Below are 15,872 nucleotides of genomic sequence, written 5' to 3'. Positions count from 1 at the left end.
GTTGGATTACAAATAAGGACTTGTAAAAATGAATATAAGTATGTATGTGTGTGTATATCTTAGCTACAAATGCTGCAAATGTAAGGAATTAAGGCTGCATTTGGAAACGATGAAAATGGAGTGTAAATCCCCATTCAGGGTAAATTTGCACTCTGTTTCACTTTTGCTTGTGTTTGGCAACATTACATTTATGCATTGACAAATGACAAACCAATGCATATTTACATTGATAATAAAATATAAAAGTACATCAATAAAAAAGAAGTAAATTTGCATTCAAGTGGGCTTTTGATGAAAAGAAAAGAAAACATATGTTTTATTGGAATTCGTGTTTGCATCCATTACAGCTAAAAGTCTGTTTGGTAAGAAGGTAAATTTGTGAGTGCAAAACTAACCAAATTTACATTTTATATGAACTGATTTACACTCTACATATTTGCATCGTTTCCAAACACAGCCTAAAGTTAAAAAGGAGGAAGAAGTAAATACAAAGATACACACTTTTTTTGTGGATATAGATTTTGCGTTTGGGAACGTGAACTTAAATTTTTGGCAAGCCAAGCATAGATTTATAAAACATACAATGTTGAGTTGTAAAATAATTATGACTTAGATATCCTAAATATTATGAGATGTGGACCATGAAAGAAATTGTACAGCCATCTTTTATCATTTTATATTTTGATTGATTTTTTATTCTTAGTTGTTATTGAATTCCTACCTATTGGTGTGCCTTGTTTAGTTGCTTTCTCAAATCTAGAATGTAAGTTTAACTATATTCTCTTGTTGTATAATAGCAAAATTGAGATGTAACCCTATGACTGTTAATCCAATGGTTTTGCAAATGTAGTTGATGTTGATTACTTGATTCAACAAATAAAAGTTGTTAAAGAGTTGCCATCAAAGATAGCTTCAAGAGAACCCTTTCGAGTGGACTGGTGGAACACCGTTATATCTCAACCACACCAGCAATGAGTCCAAGAAGGGTTAAGTGCTATGCTTGCTCATGGAATATTACTGGTGGAACACTATTACTTTGTTGTATGTGAATCAGATCCAAAATATCCTAGACCTAGACTATAAATACCCAATAAAAGCTAAACTATACCAAAGAAAAATTACTTATTGGGCATACCTGTTGGCTTTAGTATGAATATCAATAGAGAGATCTAAAACGATGATAAACAACGATAGGATTTTGTGGCTGGTGGACTTACCTCTGTGTTTGTGTTGGTTGAGACAAGAAATTGCAGATGGCTGACAACATTGGGTGCACCTCGCAAGTCTTTTGTATGTCACTTTTACAAGTTTTGTATATAATTCCATGTCAACAAGAGTTGAATTTGATGATTGTTCTCCGTTTTCTTGATAAAACAAGTTGGTCGTAGTCCCTCAAGCTAAAGAGAGAAACTGAGCAAGTGGGAGTCTAGACACTAGACACATGGTGGTCCTTTACTTGGCCATGTGTCACCTCACTGGCCTTCCACGTGCCATCAATTGTCCCTAGTTTTGAAGATGAGGTGCAGGGTGTTGATGATACTAATAGTGTTTTTAAGCGTTTAGTAAGCTTTTTTTATACTTTTAATCTATCGTGGCACCGCATTCAAAAATCAAAGCCTTTGGTGTATTGATGCAATCCCACCTCGAATCACATGAAGTGATACCGTGATTCCCAATAAAATAAATCTAAGGCTTTGATTTTTTATGCTAGCCTTGTGCTACGATAATCGATTTTTTTATTATTTTCAACATCGCCGGATGGAAACCCAAATTGAGTTGGGTGAACGAGTGAAGGCAGGGTAGGCGGCTGCAATTTTCATTTTATCCGAATTTCCTTTAATAAAAAACCTGGCTGCAATTCGTACATGATGAGCAGATGAAATCAGTGGACGAAAGAAATAAAAAACATGTGGTAGGACTTGGGAGAAAAACAAAAAGCAGATTCATCTCTCAGTAAGAGGCTCAATGCCCGTACTGCCCACGTCAAAAGGGGCTAACGTGTACATGTGAATCCGTCGGGAGTGAGGAGTGAGGAGTGAGGAGTGAGGACCCTAGTCCCTACCCACTACCCACTTTCTTTGTTGCCGATCGGACCGGAAATGGTGATGGGGGGGGGGGGGGGGGGGGGGGGGCTCCAACCCCAATTGGATGAGCGGTCGCTGATTTCGATTTTGGTTTCTTCTTCTGTTCTACTACTCGGAATCACTGTCCAAGCTCTCCATTCCTTTCAATCCCCTGCGCTTTTGCTGCAACCACCACAAAAGAAAATCAAACTAGAAATTAGTAGTCCATTTTTAGAAGGGGCCCACTCAGAGTGTTGGTTAGGTTAGAAGTAGAACAATACCACACCTGATCACCCTAATGCTTACGATAAGCAAGTTTCGTGGTGGACCAATATCAATATTATAAATGGATCCTTTGGGCTTTCGCCATGGCCCATGGGGAGTAGTAGTACTGTAGTAGGAAGTAGGAAGAGAAAGAGATAACGTAAGGACTGAGGAAACGCATTTACCTTCTTCACGCACTTCTTCTCCCTAACTTCGTACCGGCCCCTCGTCAAGTCCGAAAGCCACATTCCCGGAAAAACATACTGCCCCAGCAATCCACCAAATACAGAGAGAGAGAGAGAAGAAAACGAAGAAATCAGATACTAACACAAGTCCTTTTTCCCTTTAAATAAATTGGGAAAAATAGAATTATTTACCTGGAGAGTCTTGTCAAGGGCTTTGGCTCTTTTCTTGGGCCTCTGAGGGAGCTTTGTGCCCTTCATAGCATAGAAATCGTCCTCTTTCTCCTTTCTTGAAAGAGATATGTAAATCCTTGGCCACTCAAAGTGATCGAGATTCACCTTCTCCCCTCCCCCTCCTCCGCCTACGCCGGCTGCCGCAGGCGTCGCTGTAGCTTCCTCATCCGCTGGAGTTGACCTAACATGGTTGATCATTAGCTCCGCCTGTGGCAGACACCCATTTCGCTTGTCACCCACAGCAATGGTGCTATAACAAGATGGAGCTTTATCTGGTGAAGAGGGGGAACGGGGTGACCTTTTCCGGTTAGTGCTGCCGCCGTTGCTCCTTGCAGGAGACCCGTTTCCGGCAGCCGGCCGATCTTCCAAGCTCCTGATCATGGTTAGAAAGAGATGACAGATGAGACCCCCTACTATTTACGACCAATAAAGACAATAAATAAAGGTGGTGGGAGTGGTGAAGGGTTTCAAGTAGAGAGGACTTCTTTTTTCTAAATAGAAGGGATCGGCAAATAGAGAAGATAGGACGAAGAAAAAGAAGAGAAAAGGACACGGGGATCTTTAATACCCCCTCCTCCTTTAAAAGAAAGACATATGACTACTCAGTTAACGTTGCTGTTGGTATGACTACGAAAAAGAAAAATATTATATATATATATCTAATAAAATTTCAGATTCCAACCAGAAGGAATTCACTTTTTCAAGCAGGACTGCAGGAGGTCGGAAGATCGATCGAATCCCATCAACAAAAACCAGAAGAAATACTAGGAAAGATGGAGGAAAAGAGAATGGGATTGGATGATCGTGGATACCCACAACTAAAAAGGCACGAGTTATAGCATATTTTTTCTATTTATATTAGGGATAAAGTGTAAATTAACTTGGAAATGATCTATTAATTACTAAAAGTTAGATAAACCTTACCAATCACATATTCTAGAAATTACAAAGAAAACTCGGAAGGAAATTCATAGAAAAAACAGGAGAAGGATGGATGAAATTTCAGAAAAAAAAAAATCCTCCCATTTTCCCTTTACTTTTAAAGAAAAAAAAAATCCCAATATAGAAATGACGCAGCTAACAGGAACCCAATTAAGAAGGGATAAATAAAAGAAATTAAAAAATGCCAGAAAAGATAAAAAGAAAAATTAAAAACCATAGAAACGCATTCGGGGGAGAAGAAAACCCTAGCACGATTTTTAAGTTTTGGATAAATAAGGAAACCCAATATTAATAACCAATAAAACTCAAAATTTGACCACAATAGCAGGAACAGGAAGAAACCCTAATAATTTTTATGCGCAGGAAAAGAAAGCAATCAACAGTAAACAACTCTTGGTGTTGGTAGCCGGTATCGATGTTTCCATCGAAGTCCGGAATTCTCAAGTATCATCAAAGAGGCAAGATACAAACCTACTACTGCGAAGGGAGCCTGTGCTTTCCCTGATGACGGGCATTGGAGGTCTCAGATTCGCACCTCTGTTGTACGAGCTACCACCGCCGGAACCGGGAGGTGGTGGTGGTGGCATTGCGCCGGTGTTATGGGTAGGGGACTGCTTCTGTACCCCTAAGCCCACCCTCCGAGGGATCTTGATCACTTGTCTCGCTGATAATTCATCGCTCATCACCCGTGCCTCGGACCTTGCCCCTCTAGACCTCTTATTCTGCCCCCATTGCAAGATAACATCCCCTCCTCCCCTGCTAGGGCTTGGACTTGGACTCCTTTCATGGCTCTGGCTCTTTTGGTGGCCATGGTTCTCGGATTGCGGAGAACTGGAAGCCGAAGCGGCAAAATGTGGTGAATTCTGTTCTGGGTTGGTTGTCGATCGGAACCTGAGTGGTTTTCCTTCTAAATTGTTGTAGCTTGCAATTCTGCCAGTCTCTACACCATCACTATCATCTTCTTTACAAGTTCTTACATGGGGTTTTCTTCCATTGCTAAGAGGAAGGCAATCTATACTTGATCTCTGGTATCTGTAACGAAAATAGCAGCTGGATTAGCCAGAAGGGATGCAACTCATGCAAGTAGAAGGGTTGATCCATCACAAAGAATACAACATCCCCGGGAATAAAAAGCACATAAGGAAATTATAAGAGTTATGAAAATTATGCAGTTTTACGCCCCAGATCACACCAACAACTGTATAAGAATCAAATGAAGGGGGCAAAACACATCAACCGCTTTATTAAATAAGCAGCTCCGAACGAAACAGAATCAAAAGAAAAATAAATTGCAGAGAACCATAAGTCTCTTGAGAAAGCAAGAGTTCAACAAGATTAGGGCAGAACTGGGTCAGAGCCACACCATTGCCTTAAGAGAGACAAGAGAAATGCACCCCCCCCCCCCCTTCCCTCTTTGACAGACTAAGAAATGCAACTAAACAAATCGACAGGTCAGCTTGCAGCTGCTCAAAAGAAAAAGGAAAAGGGAAAAACTCAAATGGCACAAGTGATTCTCGAGGCTATTAATACAGCAATGGAAAACAAATTTTAAGAATTCAAATAACCACCCAAACCCAGAAATTACTTGCAGTTTTATGCAATGATTCATGAGATTCCGAATTCCTCCTTTTGATCCTCCCAATAGACAAAAAGGTAAATGCAACAAAAATAGGAGTTTAGGCCCAAATCGCCCCTGTTCCTCCATTTAAAGCGCATCTTGCTTCCTGCAATCAGAGAATAATACCCAGGATTTCTGTTTGGGAAAGAATAAAATCAAACCTAGATGAGATTGAAGGAGAAATAGCAATAACACCTCACATAAATTTTAAGAAGAAACGGCAATCTCAACAAATCGATTTCTTTCTGGTAAATCTAGAGATCCTCGAAAAGAACAGTCAATTACTTTCAATTCACTAGATTGTTAAATCCAAAAAAAAAGAAACCTACTCAAAACCGGACATTTTTAGTCAACCCAAAAAACCCGAAACCGTCGGCGACTCAGATCCCTTCAACCGGAACCAACAATTACAAGCTGCACTGAAACGTGAAAAGTTATCAGAAGGTTTGGTTGATGACTGGAAAAGATCCCCAAGATGAAACTAGTTATGTTTGCTCAAAAACCATGTAGTCTCTACTGAAAACAAAGACTCGTTGGAGTGCAGTTTCTCATTGAAAAATTGAAGAAAATAAGGACCTTTCTCTGATGGAACGATTAGGGCGAGTGACATTCCACCGCAAGGAATGGAACTTGCTTTCGCCGGAATCTATTTTGCCAGAAAATCCTGAAAGGAAATTTAATAAAAAAAAAATAACTCTTCTTAGGTAGAAATAACAAAACAAACAGAAAGGCACAAATCTCCAGAGTTGCAGCTCTGACATTAGTATCTCGCAACCAAATGATTCATTATAAGAGTAGAAGCATCTCGCCGGCGACATGCCATTCGTCGGAAGACCGTCTCCACGGAAAACGACCAAACCAACCAAAATAAAGCAAGAAACCACCATTATTGCTTAAGATCGGATAACTCATCCCTTTACGAAGAACTCAGATAAAGGCGACAGACGTTGTTGCCCTACTTTCGCTGTAATCAAATGGGTATGTCTCGAATGAGATATAACCAGTTCGAGCATCCGAAACAAAACCATTCGCTCTAACACTCAAGGCATCTCGCCGGCGAGATACGATTATTGCTTTGACGGAAAGGGGAGACTTTTTCGCCGGAAAACGGCCATACCCACCAATAGAAAAAGAAGACCACCATTTATCGGCTAAAGATCGGATAATCGGTTCCTTCACAATGAACCCAGATGAAAACACCCAGAACCGAATGGTCATCTCTCGACTTAAAGAAATAACCATTGTAAATATTTAACTATCCAAGACCAAACGGTTGCTCTAACAATTGCGGCGTGTAACCACCGAGACATGATTCAATGCCTCGCCGGAAAAGACAAGTTTTGGCCGGAAACCAAGCTAACCTACCCGAACGAAGCAAGAGGCCATAATTTTGTTCAACCAAAGATCGGACAATCGATCCTTCTCTGACGAACCCAAAGGAAAAAGTCGATCTCTTGGTGAGAGCGGATAGTAGAGAAGAGAAAAAGAGAAACCAAAAGGTGGAATTCTTGTTTGTTTTATTTAAAAGCTTTCTTGATTCATTGTGGAAAGAACAGAGAGGTCGAGCGAGTTTGGGAGAAAGCATTTTGCAGACCTCATCATATCTAATGCAGTGAAGATTCACGAAGGGACGCGGGGAATCGGCCACTCGCCGGAAACTGCTTCCGTCAAAGATGAACAAAAATCGTCGACGAGCAAATGGCTTCGATTCATGTAATCTCCTCAATGGGTCCTTTAATCAACTATCAGAGCACGAAGCAGGAAGAGAGAAGAGGAGAGAAACAAAGTCGCAGGAGAAGGCAGCGGAAGCTGCAGAAGCGAAAGGGATATAGTAGGCTTTATTGAGTGATTTATCGAAAACACCCTTTCGTCTTGCCTATATATACGAGACTACCCCTCCAAGTTTAATGTGAGTGACATAACCGTAAAGTGGGCAGACCGGCACGGCGTGACACGAACAACTAGCGGTCACGGCCCAAATAGAGGCTTTTTTTGGTGGTGGTGGTGGTGGTGGTGGTGGTGGTGGTGGGAGGGGGGTGGTTTTATAGAAATACCCTTAACTTCAATGAGACTCATCTACACCAAGTGTTATGAATTAACAAAATTAATTCATATTTGTCACCGGTGTGTCTTTATGTGTTAATAACACATTTAGGCTGAGTTTGGATGGAGTATAAATGTAAATATGTAGAATGTAAAACTTTATATTTTGTATTATTTTGTATGTATTTATGTTATACATATTTGCATTTTTACTCTTTTCAAACTGAACGTTAAGGTTGTGTTTGAAAAAGATGCAAATATTAGGTTGTGTTTGAAAACAATGCAAATAGAGTGTATATACAAATTTATAGAGTGTATTTCGGTCCATACAAATGTAAAATAGGGTTAGTTTTGTATTGATTTATTTTCTTATTAAGCAACTTTTAGTTGTAATGGATGCAAATACAATTATACAAATCCCAGTAATACTTTTTTTTAACAAAAGCCCACTTTGAATGTAAATTTACTTCTTATTTATGTAAAATTACATCTCATTTCTTATGTAAACATGCCTTAAAAATTGTGTTTTTTGTCATTGTCAATGAACAAATGCATTCTTTCCAAACTTTAGCAAAACTAAACCATAGTGCATATTTACACTGAACTATCATTTACACTATTTGCATTATTTCCAAACGTAGTCTTCTGAGATTTATTTTAGTTTAGAAAGTTTCTAGCCATTAGATAGATTTGGGAAATCTATCTTGACAAAGTTGATACTAATGTACTATCAAAATGGTGAAGCAACTTATCTCATCTGCTAGTAGTGGCGGATCTGAGACCTTTGATCAATGGGGCTAGGCATTATCATAGCATCAACTTAGTTATAGCAAGGTGGGTTTAGGGTGAGGATTATACTCCCTATCCTCGATCCCAATCCTCATTAGGGAGAAAGGTTAATCTCCATCCCCGATTCCTAATGGAGACAAGTTCTCCATTGGGGACCCAAATCCTTGACTTTTTTTAATAAATTTTATTGGGAAAAGATTTATTTAAAATAAAGGAACAACTTTAAAGCATATTACCTTGACCCTGTCCTCAATCAGATATCCATATTAATTCCCATCTCTGCCAAAGTAGTCTCCGTCCCGATTAGGTTGGGTACCCAATAGAGATTGGAAAATTCGTCATCTCTAGGTTTGAAGAGATGAAGTAGAGAGATAAGATTTAATTATGAGAAAAAAAAAACAAAATGAAGAAAAGGAAAGTGGGAAAACATAAGAGTTAAAACCCCAACTCACATCATAAATTGGCTCACATGAGATAGGGACATGGGTGTCATTCTTGTATATTTTTTTCTTTATTGCCTTATTATTAACCTTTGAAAAAAGGACCTCATTTAGAAAGCATATTTTATTTGAACCGTACTATTTTATTTGAGTGGGGGCAATTGTGAAAAAAATATTAAATTTATTCATAAATTTCATAACTATGTTTTTTTTTATCAAATTTAAGTGGAGGCAATTACCCACACTAACTTCAACATAGTTTCGCCATTACTGCTATGGTTAGACCCAAGGTACAATTAATGGGTATTTATGAGAAATGCTAAACAATGACCAATTTCCAATCATGCCCTAAACTTTAGAGATAGATGGACAAAATTGAAAAGTTACACTTAATCTTAGACTTAATGATATTATACTAGGTTTTCGACCATGATTCTTTTAATATACCAACCAGTGAGATAGTCTTAGGATCAAATACTTGGGTATGTTGGAAAGTTTAGAATACTACCTAAGTGAGTAATCGTTGTGATAGGATCAACCCCTTTGTCAAACAAAGAGAATATCCGGATTAACACTCTATCTGATGGAAATCTAAATCTATCAACACTAGATTTCAACTTGTTTTTGAAATCATATTGTAAAATATATCTATATTTATAATATCTCATTTTATTAAAAGGTTTGCAAAAGGTTTCAATCCCAATATCCATTTAAGCAGAGTGTGACACTACATTTAGTAGCCAGGGAAGATGTCATTTTCTATGAGCAATGCTTGATCATTAAGGGTGGAGAGGTTAAGAGTAAAAGATCATTAAAATGATTAAACCTGATGGACTTTACCTTATGTTAATCCATTATCCCTTATGGTCTATTTGGTTGTTGAGTAAGGATGAGATGAGATGGGATGAAAAGGGAAATTTTTTTTTCTCAACAATGTCACTTGTGTTTGGTTGCTGAGACCAATTTGTTCAAGTGAGAAGAAATGAAAGTTATCGGTTAATTTGATCTTTACAGTGAGATTACAGGCTTTGATATGAGTTGTAGCCTTGATAACAACAAGGAGGTGATCTTCCCCCTCTATACGCTTCTGCCTCCAAAATTTGGCAATCTCCTACTCGTCTAATCAGGACCTAGTACCTCGGCAATGCTCATGGTGGTGGTGGTGAAGACAGTGGTGGAAGAACGATGCCTGATTTGGAAGAGGCAAACGTCGGAAGCTGTTTTTTGGCAATGAAAACCAGAGGTGGCATCGGTTAGTAAATCGTTGGACGACGTCTGAGAAGAAGACTACGTTCAATTGCCTCCCTCGATGAAATTTTCTCACTCAACTTCCTTTCTTAGTGGGGTCACACCTATTTGGTGAGACATCGCGTCCCAGAAATTGAGATGTGTTATCTTGTCGCATCTCACCCTTTCGTCCAAAACAAACCTGGGAAAATAGGAATCTTTGAAGAATATTCCTACTTTCCTATCCCAATCATACAAACCAAACGGACCATTAGCTTCATAGGGTGGTTAAAACCAACGGGTCACTTAGACTTAAGTATTGGGACCATACTTGGCCCAATTTGATTGGCTCAAGGATTCACTAGGTTTACTCAATGAACTCAACCCATGTGCTTTTTATTCATTGCATGAGCCAAACCCATATGGACAAGTATAAGACTTTTGTGGGCCTCACATCATACATTATTCAAGCACAATAAGATTTGCAACAATTATGTTAACTAATCACTTAAAAGGGATATAAGAAGTAGAGATCGATATGTGCTTGTGCACCTCTTTCTTGCACCTTGAATTTTCTCTGTTGTGTTTCTTTTGTAAAGCATCAAAGAAATTAAGTGATTAACAATTGAAAATATCCAAGCAAGTTGGAAGTGTAAATCGGCTAAAGACTAGTTGCAAGGTTGACCTCACCATATCAACTACGCCATCTTCAATCATGAGGGCAATTTGAGATTAAATTTTAGGCGTAAAACACCACTCTAAGAGTTGTACATTTTGAAATTCAGCCACTAAATCATAACTTCGTTCAATCCATATTCTGATATAACAATCCAAATAATAGTGGCATTAAAGCATTAGGTCCAGACCTAGCACTGGATTTGGACTGATTTGATTCTTGAATCAAATCGGTTGGAACTAGTTTAGTCGATTTAGCATAGTATAGTTGTTTTAGGAATTCGATTCTTTGTTTTTGGGCCATAGATCTGGATATTATTTCTTTTTATTTTTTCGTCATTATTTACAATTGATTTGTGGTGAAATTTTTAATTTATTGGCTGGAGTGTGGTAGAGATTGAATTTTTTACTTATTCTAAGATTGATTTACATGGGGCGATTTCTCATATTACATACAATTTGTGATTATTTTTTTAATTTTATTAGACGGCTTGTATTAGGATTTTTTTCTGATGTAAGCATAAAAAAATTAGGGTTTTCTTATATTTCACACTGGAGGAAGCGATGGAGATCTTATCCCTTGAAGGAGTTTAAGTTCAATGCAAAGTTGTAGCAATTTGAATCCAATTTGGACCATCACACTCCTAGTCAATTATATTTATCATTGTTAATGTTGTTATGGTTATTTTGTTGTTCTGATTATTAATTAAGATTGATAATATTTAGATCATAAACCCTAATTTGGTTCATGAATTATAACACCAAACCCTAGGCCAAATTGACCTAGGATGGGCTCAACTTGTTGGACTAATCCTATGGTTGTTGGGTGGACTGTTAACAGCCCATAAAGATCATTGTTAAGTGATCAAATTTCTAAGTTGGATCAAAGTATTGATGGGCCATTACATGGATCAATTTGGCCCATGCTTGGAAACCCAATTTTGTTAGGTTGAAGCATAATTTAGCCCATTTTGTTTTGAATTGGCGTATGGGCTATATTGCTTTTTTGTAGTTGGGCCCATATTAGTTAAATTAGTTTAAGAAAAATATTATAATTATGGGTTGATAATGTGTTAATCTACAAAGATCTGGGTTTTACAAGTTTTTTGATTCCTTACTTGCTTACATTGGATGTTTTATGCTATGTGAATGTATTTCTGCCATATGGGCCATAAGTACTTGGCTCACATTGAGACTTTAGTGGCATGCTGATTGTAGTTGAATGCACATCATTATCATGATGTTTAACATATCATTGAACGATCCCCTTATTTATGGGCCCCTCAACTTATTTCCTCTCTAAAGAGGGAACCTCATAGTAACTCTAACCTTGTAGGACCGTACAAATTCGATTTTATGAAAGTTAGTGAAAGACACCTTTATAAGACATAAGAGTTTAATTTGGGACTGTTACTTTGGTTCCCTCATGAATAATATAAGTGTATAATGATATGGATCACTATTAGATGACATATCTAAAGACCTTCTGTTATTAGTGTGAAAACAAGCTAAAATGGTAAACAAAGATGCACCATAAAATTGGGTTATCTACTTAACTGCGGATGCCAGTTGGATAACCTCATATGATGATAAGGAGGGCATCATAAATTAGTGGGAGGTTCTTTCATAGTACCTTGGGGTTCCCAACATAAAATCCCATTCTATGGTCAATAACATGAAATGATAATAGGTCGTGGATTAATTAATTTCTCGTGCAATTTATAGAAATAACACAAACCATTCACTAGACTTCTAGCTGACAATAAGCTCAAAGGACCAAATTATACCAATTGACAACACAATCTAAGCATAGTACTCATGTCTAAAAATCATGACAAGGTAGCCACCCAAAAGTGATGGTGTAAATGGATCAGATCATGATCCAAAATTTGATCCTATTTTGTCGAATTTGAATATCCCTAGGGGTGAGCAAACATTTTATTTGATTAAAACTTGAACCGAATAAACCGAAATTTTAAATGGGAAAACAAACCAAAACCGAAATAATGAAAAACTGAAATAAGCGAAACTGAATTTCATCACTATATATATTTTAATATATAATAGATATTATATATTATGTAATAAATTATATATTTTAATATATAATATATTGTACATATTATATATGTATTAGATGTTATATATATATATTATATAGATAGTAAAGTTTGGTTAATTCGGTTAACCAAATTTCCAAACTTGAAAACCAAAACAAAAACTAAAATTTTATAAAACCAAAATAGTTGAACTGAAATAACCAAACAAATTGAAAAAATTGGAACCTAAATTTTGTTCTTGTTTTTTTATTCTAACCGACCAATGCTCATCCCTAGATATTAGACCGGATTGGATAATGGGATCCAATTGAAAATGGGATTAAATTCATATTACCCACCATTTGGTCTAAAAGAATTGAAAATGGGATTAAATTCATTAAATTCATATCACACACACATAGATATCTATCTATCTATCTATCTATCTATCTATCTATCTATCTATCTATCTATATATATATATATATATATATATATATATATATATATATATATATATATATATATATATATATATATATATATATATTATGTTTATATTTTTTATAAATATATGTATATATTTGATGAAAGTAGTTTAAAAATACTTGCATTCTTTCGTTTTTCATTATATAGATTGTTATGTTTTTTAAATTTTTAGAAATTAAATCAGATCGGATTATATTTGGATATTCAACATCTTTAGTGGATATGGATTCAAATTGATGTTTCTAAGATTTGACAAGAACTTTGTATTAAATTGAATTTACTATTTATTGACTATGAAGAAACCTTCTCATTCAAGGCCATGCTAAAATCCATTATAATACTATTGGTAATAGCTACACACCATGACTACGAAATTTGGCAAATGGATGTTAAGACAACATTACTAAATGAATATCTTACTGAAAATATCTATATGCATCAATTGGAAAGGATTCATTGCTAAAAACTAGGAACACATGGTGTTTAAATTTAACAGATCCATATATGGACTAAAGCAAGCTTTCATAAGCTAAAATATCCAATTTAACTCAATAGTGTAACAATTTGACTTTGAATATAATCCAGATGAACCTTGTGTTTACGTAAATATAATAGGAGAAAAGGTTGTGTTCTTAGTATTATATGTAGATAACATTTTGTTAATTAGGAATGGTGCAGGAATGTTATCTACAATGAAAGTATGGATTTTGCAACAATTCTTTATAAAAGATCATTTTATATCTTAGGACATCGACTCAATAGAGATAGATTAAAGCAATTGATTGAATTGCCACAATCTACTTATGTTGAGAAGATTGCCAAGTGGTTCAACATGCAAGGCTCCAAGAAGGGATTTATCCTTTTTATGTGCAGGGTCACTTTCTCTAAGGGTATGCCACTTAAGACTCCTGAGGAAATAAAGGACACAAAATATATTTCTTATTCCTCTCCCATAGGGAGCATCATGTATTCTATGTTGTGTACTCGACCCGACATTGCACAAATTGTTAGTGTTGTAAATAAATATCAATCCAACTTAGAATAGGAACATTGGGTAGTTGTGAAAAATAAACTAAAATACCTTTAGAAGAATAAAAGACTATTGTCTCGTCTTCAGTCATAGTTCATTACAAATTATCGGGTATCCATCTTGGTTTGCAAAGTGTCGACTTGATGCTTGGGTAATGGGTTTATAGTGATGTTTGTCTACTGTTGATTGCTTGGACCCGAGATAGTGATATGTTTATTGTCCATCTGGTCCTATATGGCATTCTTTAGTGGTGAGAGTTGTTGGTCTAGTGATCTAGTCCCTAGTGAATTTCACAAATAGCAATTCTATTAGACTATGATGGTAGAGGTTTTGGAAGTGGCTAGGTGCTAAGGGAGTCTAAAGGCCCATCTCAAGTAGGCCTGGGAGTAGTTGGCTCATGGGTCTACCTAAGTCGGTATACTCTTTGTCTGGTCATTGAAGGTACTGACTCCTGTACTGCCTAGGTTGGTTGTTCTAGCCATGTTGAGTTTATTCCAATTACTCTCATAGAGTGATATTTTTCTTGAATTATTTACCATTGGTTGAGTCATATAGTTGGTTAAAAGTTAATTGACCTCTCGCTTGGAAGATCCATCCCCTGTGGGCTTGTTGCTGTTGGTGGGTGTGTTATTGGTCTTGTTTGCAGGGGAACAAGTGGGATTGTTGTACCGACTGCCAATGAATCTTCGGTTTGACAACTGATGTAGACTAATTAGTGGAATGTATGATGGTGGGTCAACATCGGTATACTCAAATATTCTATGTTTAGAGTCTTCAAAATCATAACATTTTGGTCTTCTTCTCTTGGCCTTTTTAGCACTTGAGCCACTTGGGCCCTCTACCTAGAAATAAATTTCGTAAATGATTCATTAGGGTGCAGCTTGATTAAATCTAGTTTTTGCTGAGACAATTGAATGCTTATATTATATGAATAGCATTGCTTGATCATTAAGGTAAAAGATGGTTTTTTTCTTCTTCTTTATTTCTATTATATGGTGGGCTAATTTTTCATTTCTGTTACATAAAAGCCACATCACTGGATGGCAAGATATCTGCAAGAATAAGTGATATTTTTTATAGTAGTTCATTGTAAAGTTTTCAACGGTTAAAGGAACTAAAGTTAGATTTATCATATAGAAGTTAATTCTTGCAAAGGTAACAAGAATTCAAATAAAATTATGACGAAGGTAATTGATAAAAATTATTAATTTTATTAATGAACCATACTAAATAAGAATAATAAGAATTTTATTAATGATAAATAAGAACAATAAGAAGTTTATTAATTCTTGTTACCTTTGCAAGAATTTTATTTGGACATATTGTTATGTTAATGAACCATAATAAAGGTGATAAATAAGAACAATTTTTATAAATGTAGGAATATAAAAAAAATTACAAAAAAATTTAGGAATATATTATATACTATCATCATTACAAAATTGTCACATGCAAAACACCTATACAAATACTAGTAATGGAAGTGCTTATAAAACAACTGGAAAATTGTTGAAACGAAGTTCGTACTCACTCGTGAAGTTCAACTAAGTTGGTAACACTCAGGAGCTTATCTAAGGTTGTAAGAGCTTTAAAAATCCTAGACTATGTTTATTTTCAGTATAAATATGGACCAATGTAAAACTCCACTGTCGGTCCATATTTTCATGTGTTTGTTTTCTATGTAAGTTTTTACATTGAAAATCGATATAAACATCATGAACGATTGAGTTTTACATCGATTATCGCATTTTAAAAAGTTCAAACAATTCATTCATTTTAAACCCGTCTGTATTGAACTCTTTCGATCAATGGCAGTTTACACCGAAAACAAACGCAG

General features: G+C 36.2%; 1 protein-coding gene across 4 annotated transcripts; it reads right to left on the bottom strand.

Annotated features, from left to right (window-relative positions):
* Nucleotides 1–1,813: 1,813 nt before the first annotated feature.
* On the bottom strand, nt 1,814–7,115 carry LOC104610822 (Serine/Threonine-kinase, putative (DUF1639)). Of its 4 annotated transcripts, none has more exons than XM_088886643.1 (7): nt 6,898–7,115; nt 5,880–5,967; nt 5,633–5,722; nt 4,157–4,717; nt 2,705–3,116; nt 2,513–2,590; nt 1,814–2,246 (listed from the first exon to the last, which is right to left on the bottom strand). In XM_088886643.1, the coding sequence occupies exons 3-7, from the start codon at nt 5,644–5,646 to the stop codon at nt 2,193–2,195; spliced, it is 1,119 nt and encodes a 372-aa protein (XP_088742769.1). In that variant the 5' UTR covers nt 5,647–5,722; nt 5,880–5,967; nt 6,898–7,115; the 3' UTR covers nt 1,814–2,192. The 4 variants fall into 4 exon arrangements, with proteins under 4 accessions (XP_088742769.1, XP_088742770.1, XP_010275920.1 ...); XM_088886644.1 differs by having other exon boundaries at nt 5,633–5,717; XM_010277618.3 differs by lacking the exons at nt 5,633–5,722; nt 6,898–7,115 and adding an exon at nt 6,425–6,857.
* Between the last annotated feature and the right edge of the window lie 8,757 nt (nt 7,116–15,872).

Source organism: Nelumbo nucifera, chromosome 4 (genome assembly GCF_055504915.1).
Source record: "Nelumbo nucifera cultivar China Antique chromosome 4, China Antique-T2T, whole genome shotgun sequence".
NCBI classification, from domain to species: Eukaryota; Viridiplantae; Streptophyta; class Magnoliopsida; order Proteales; family Nelumbonaceae; genus Nelumbo; species Nelumbo nucifera.
The sequence above is the reverse complement of the archived record's forward strand: the minus strand, read 5'-3'. Positions and strand labels throughout refer to the sequence as shown.

Excerpts from the sequence above, each read along its gene's own strand:
- LOC104610822 (XM_010277618.3), bottom strand. The coding sequence starts at position 6,545 with ATGGTTATTTCTTTAAGTCGAGAGATGACCATTCGGTTCTGGGTGTTT. Across the intron at positions 4,718-5,879 it reads AATCGTTCCATCAGAGAAAG|ATACCAGAGATCAAGTATAG; the intron begins GTCCTTATTTTC and ends TTTTCGTTACAG. Across the intron at positions 3,117-4,156 it reads GGCTCCCTTCGCAGTAGTAG|GAGCTTGGAAGATCGGCCGG; the intron begins GTTTGTATCTTG and ends AACCATGATCAG.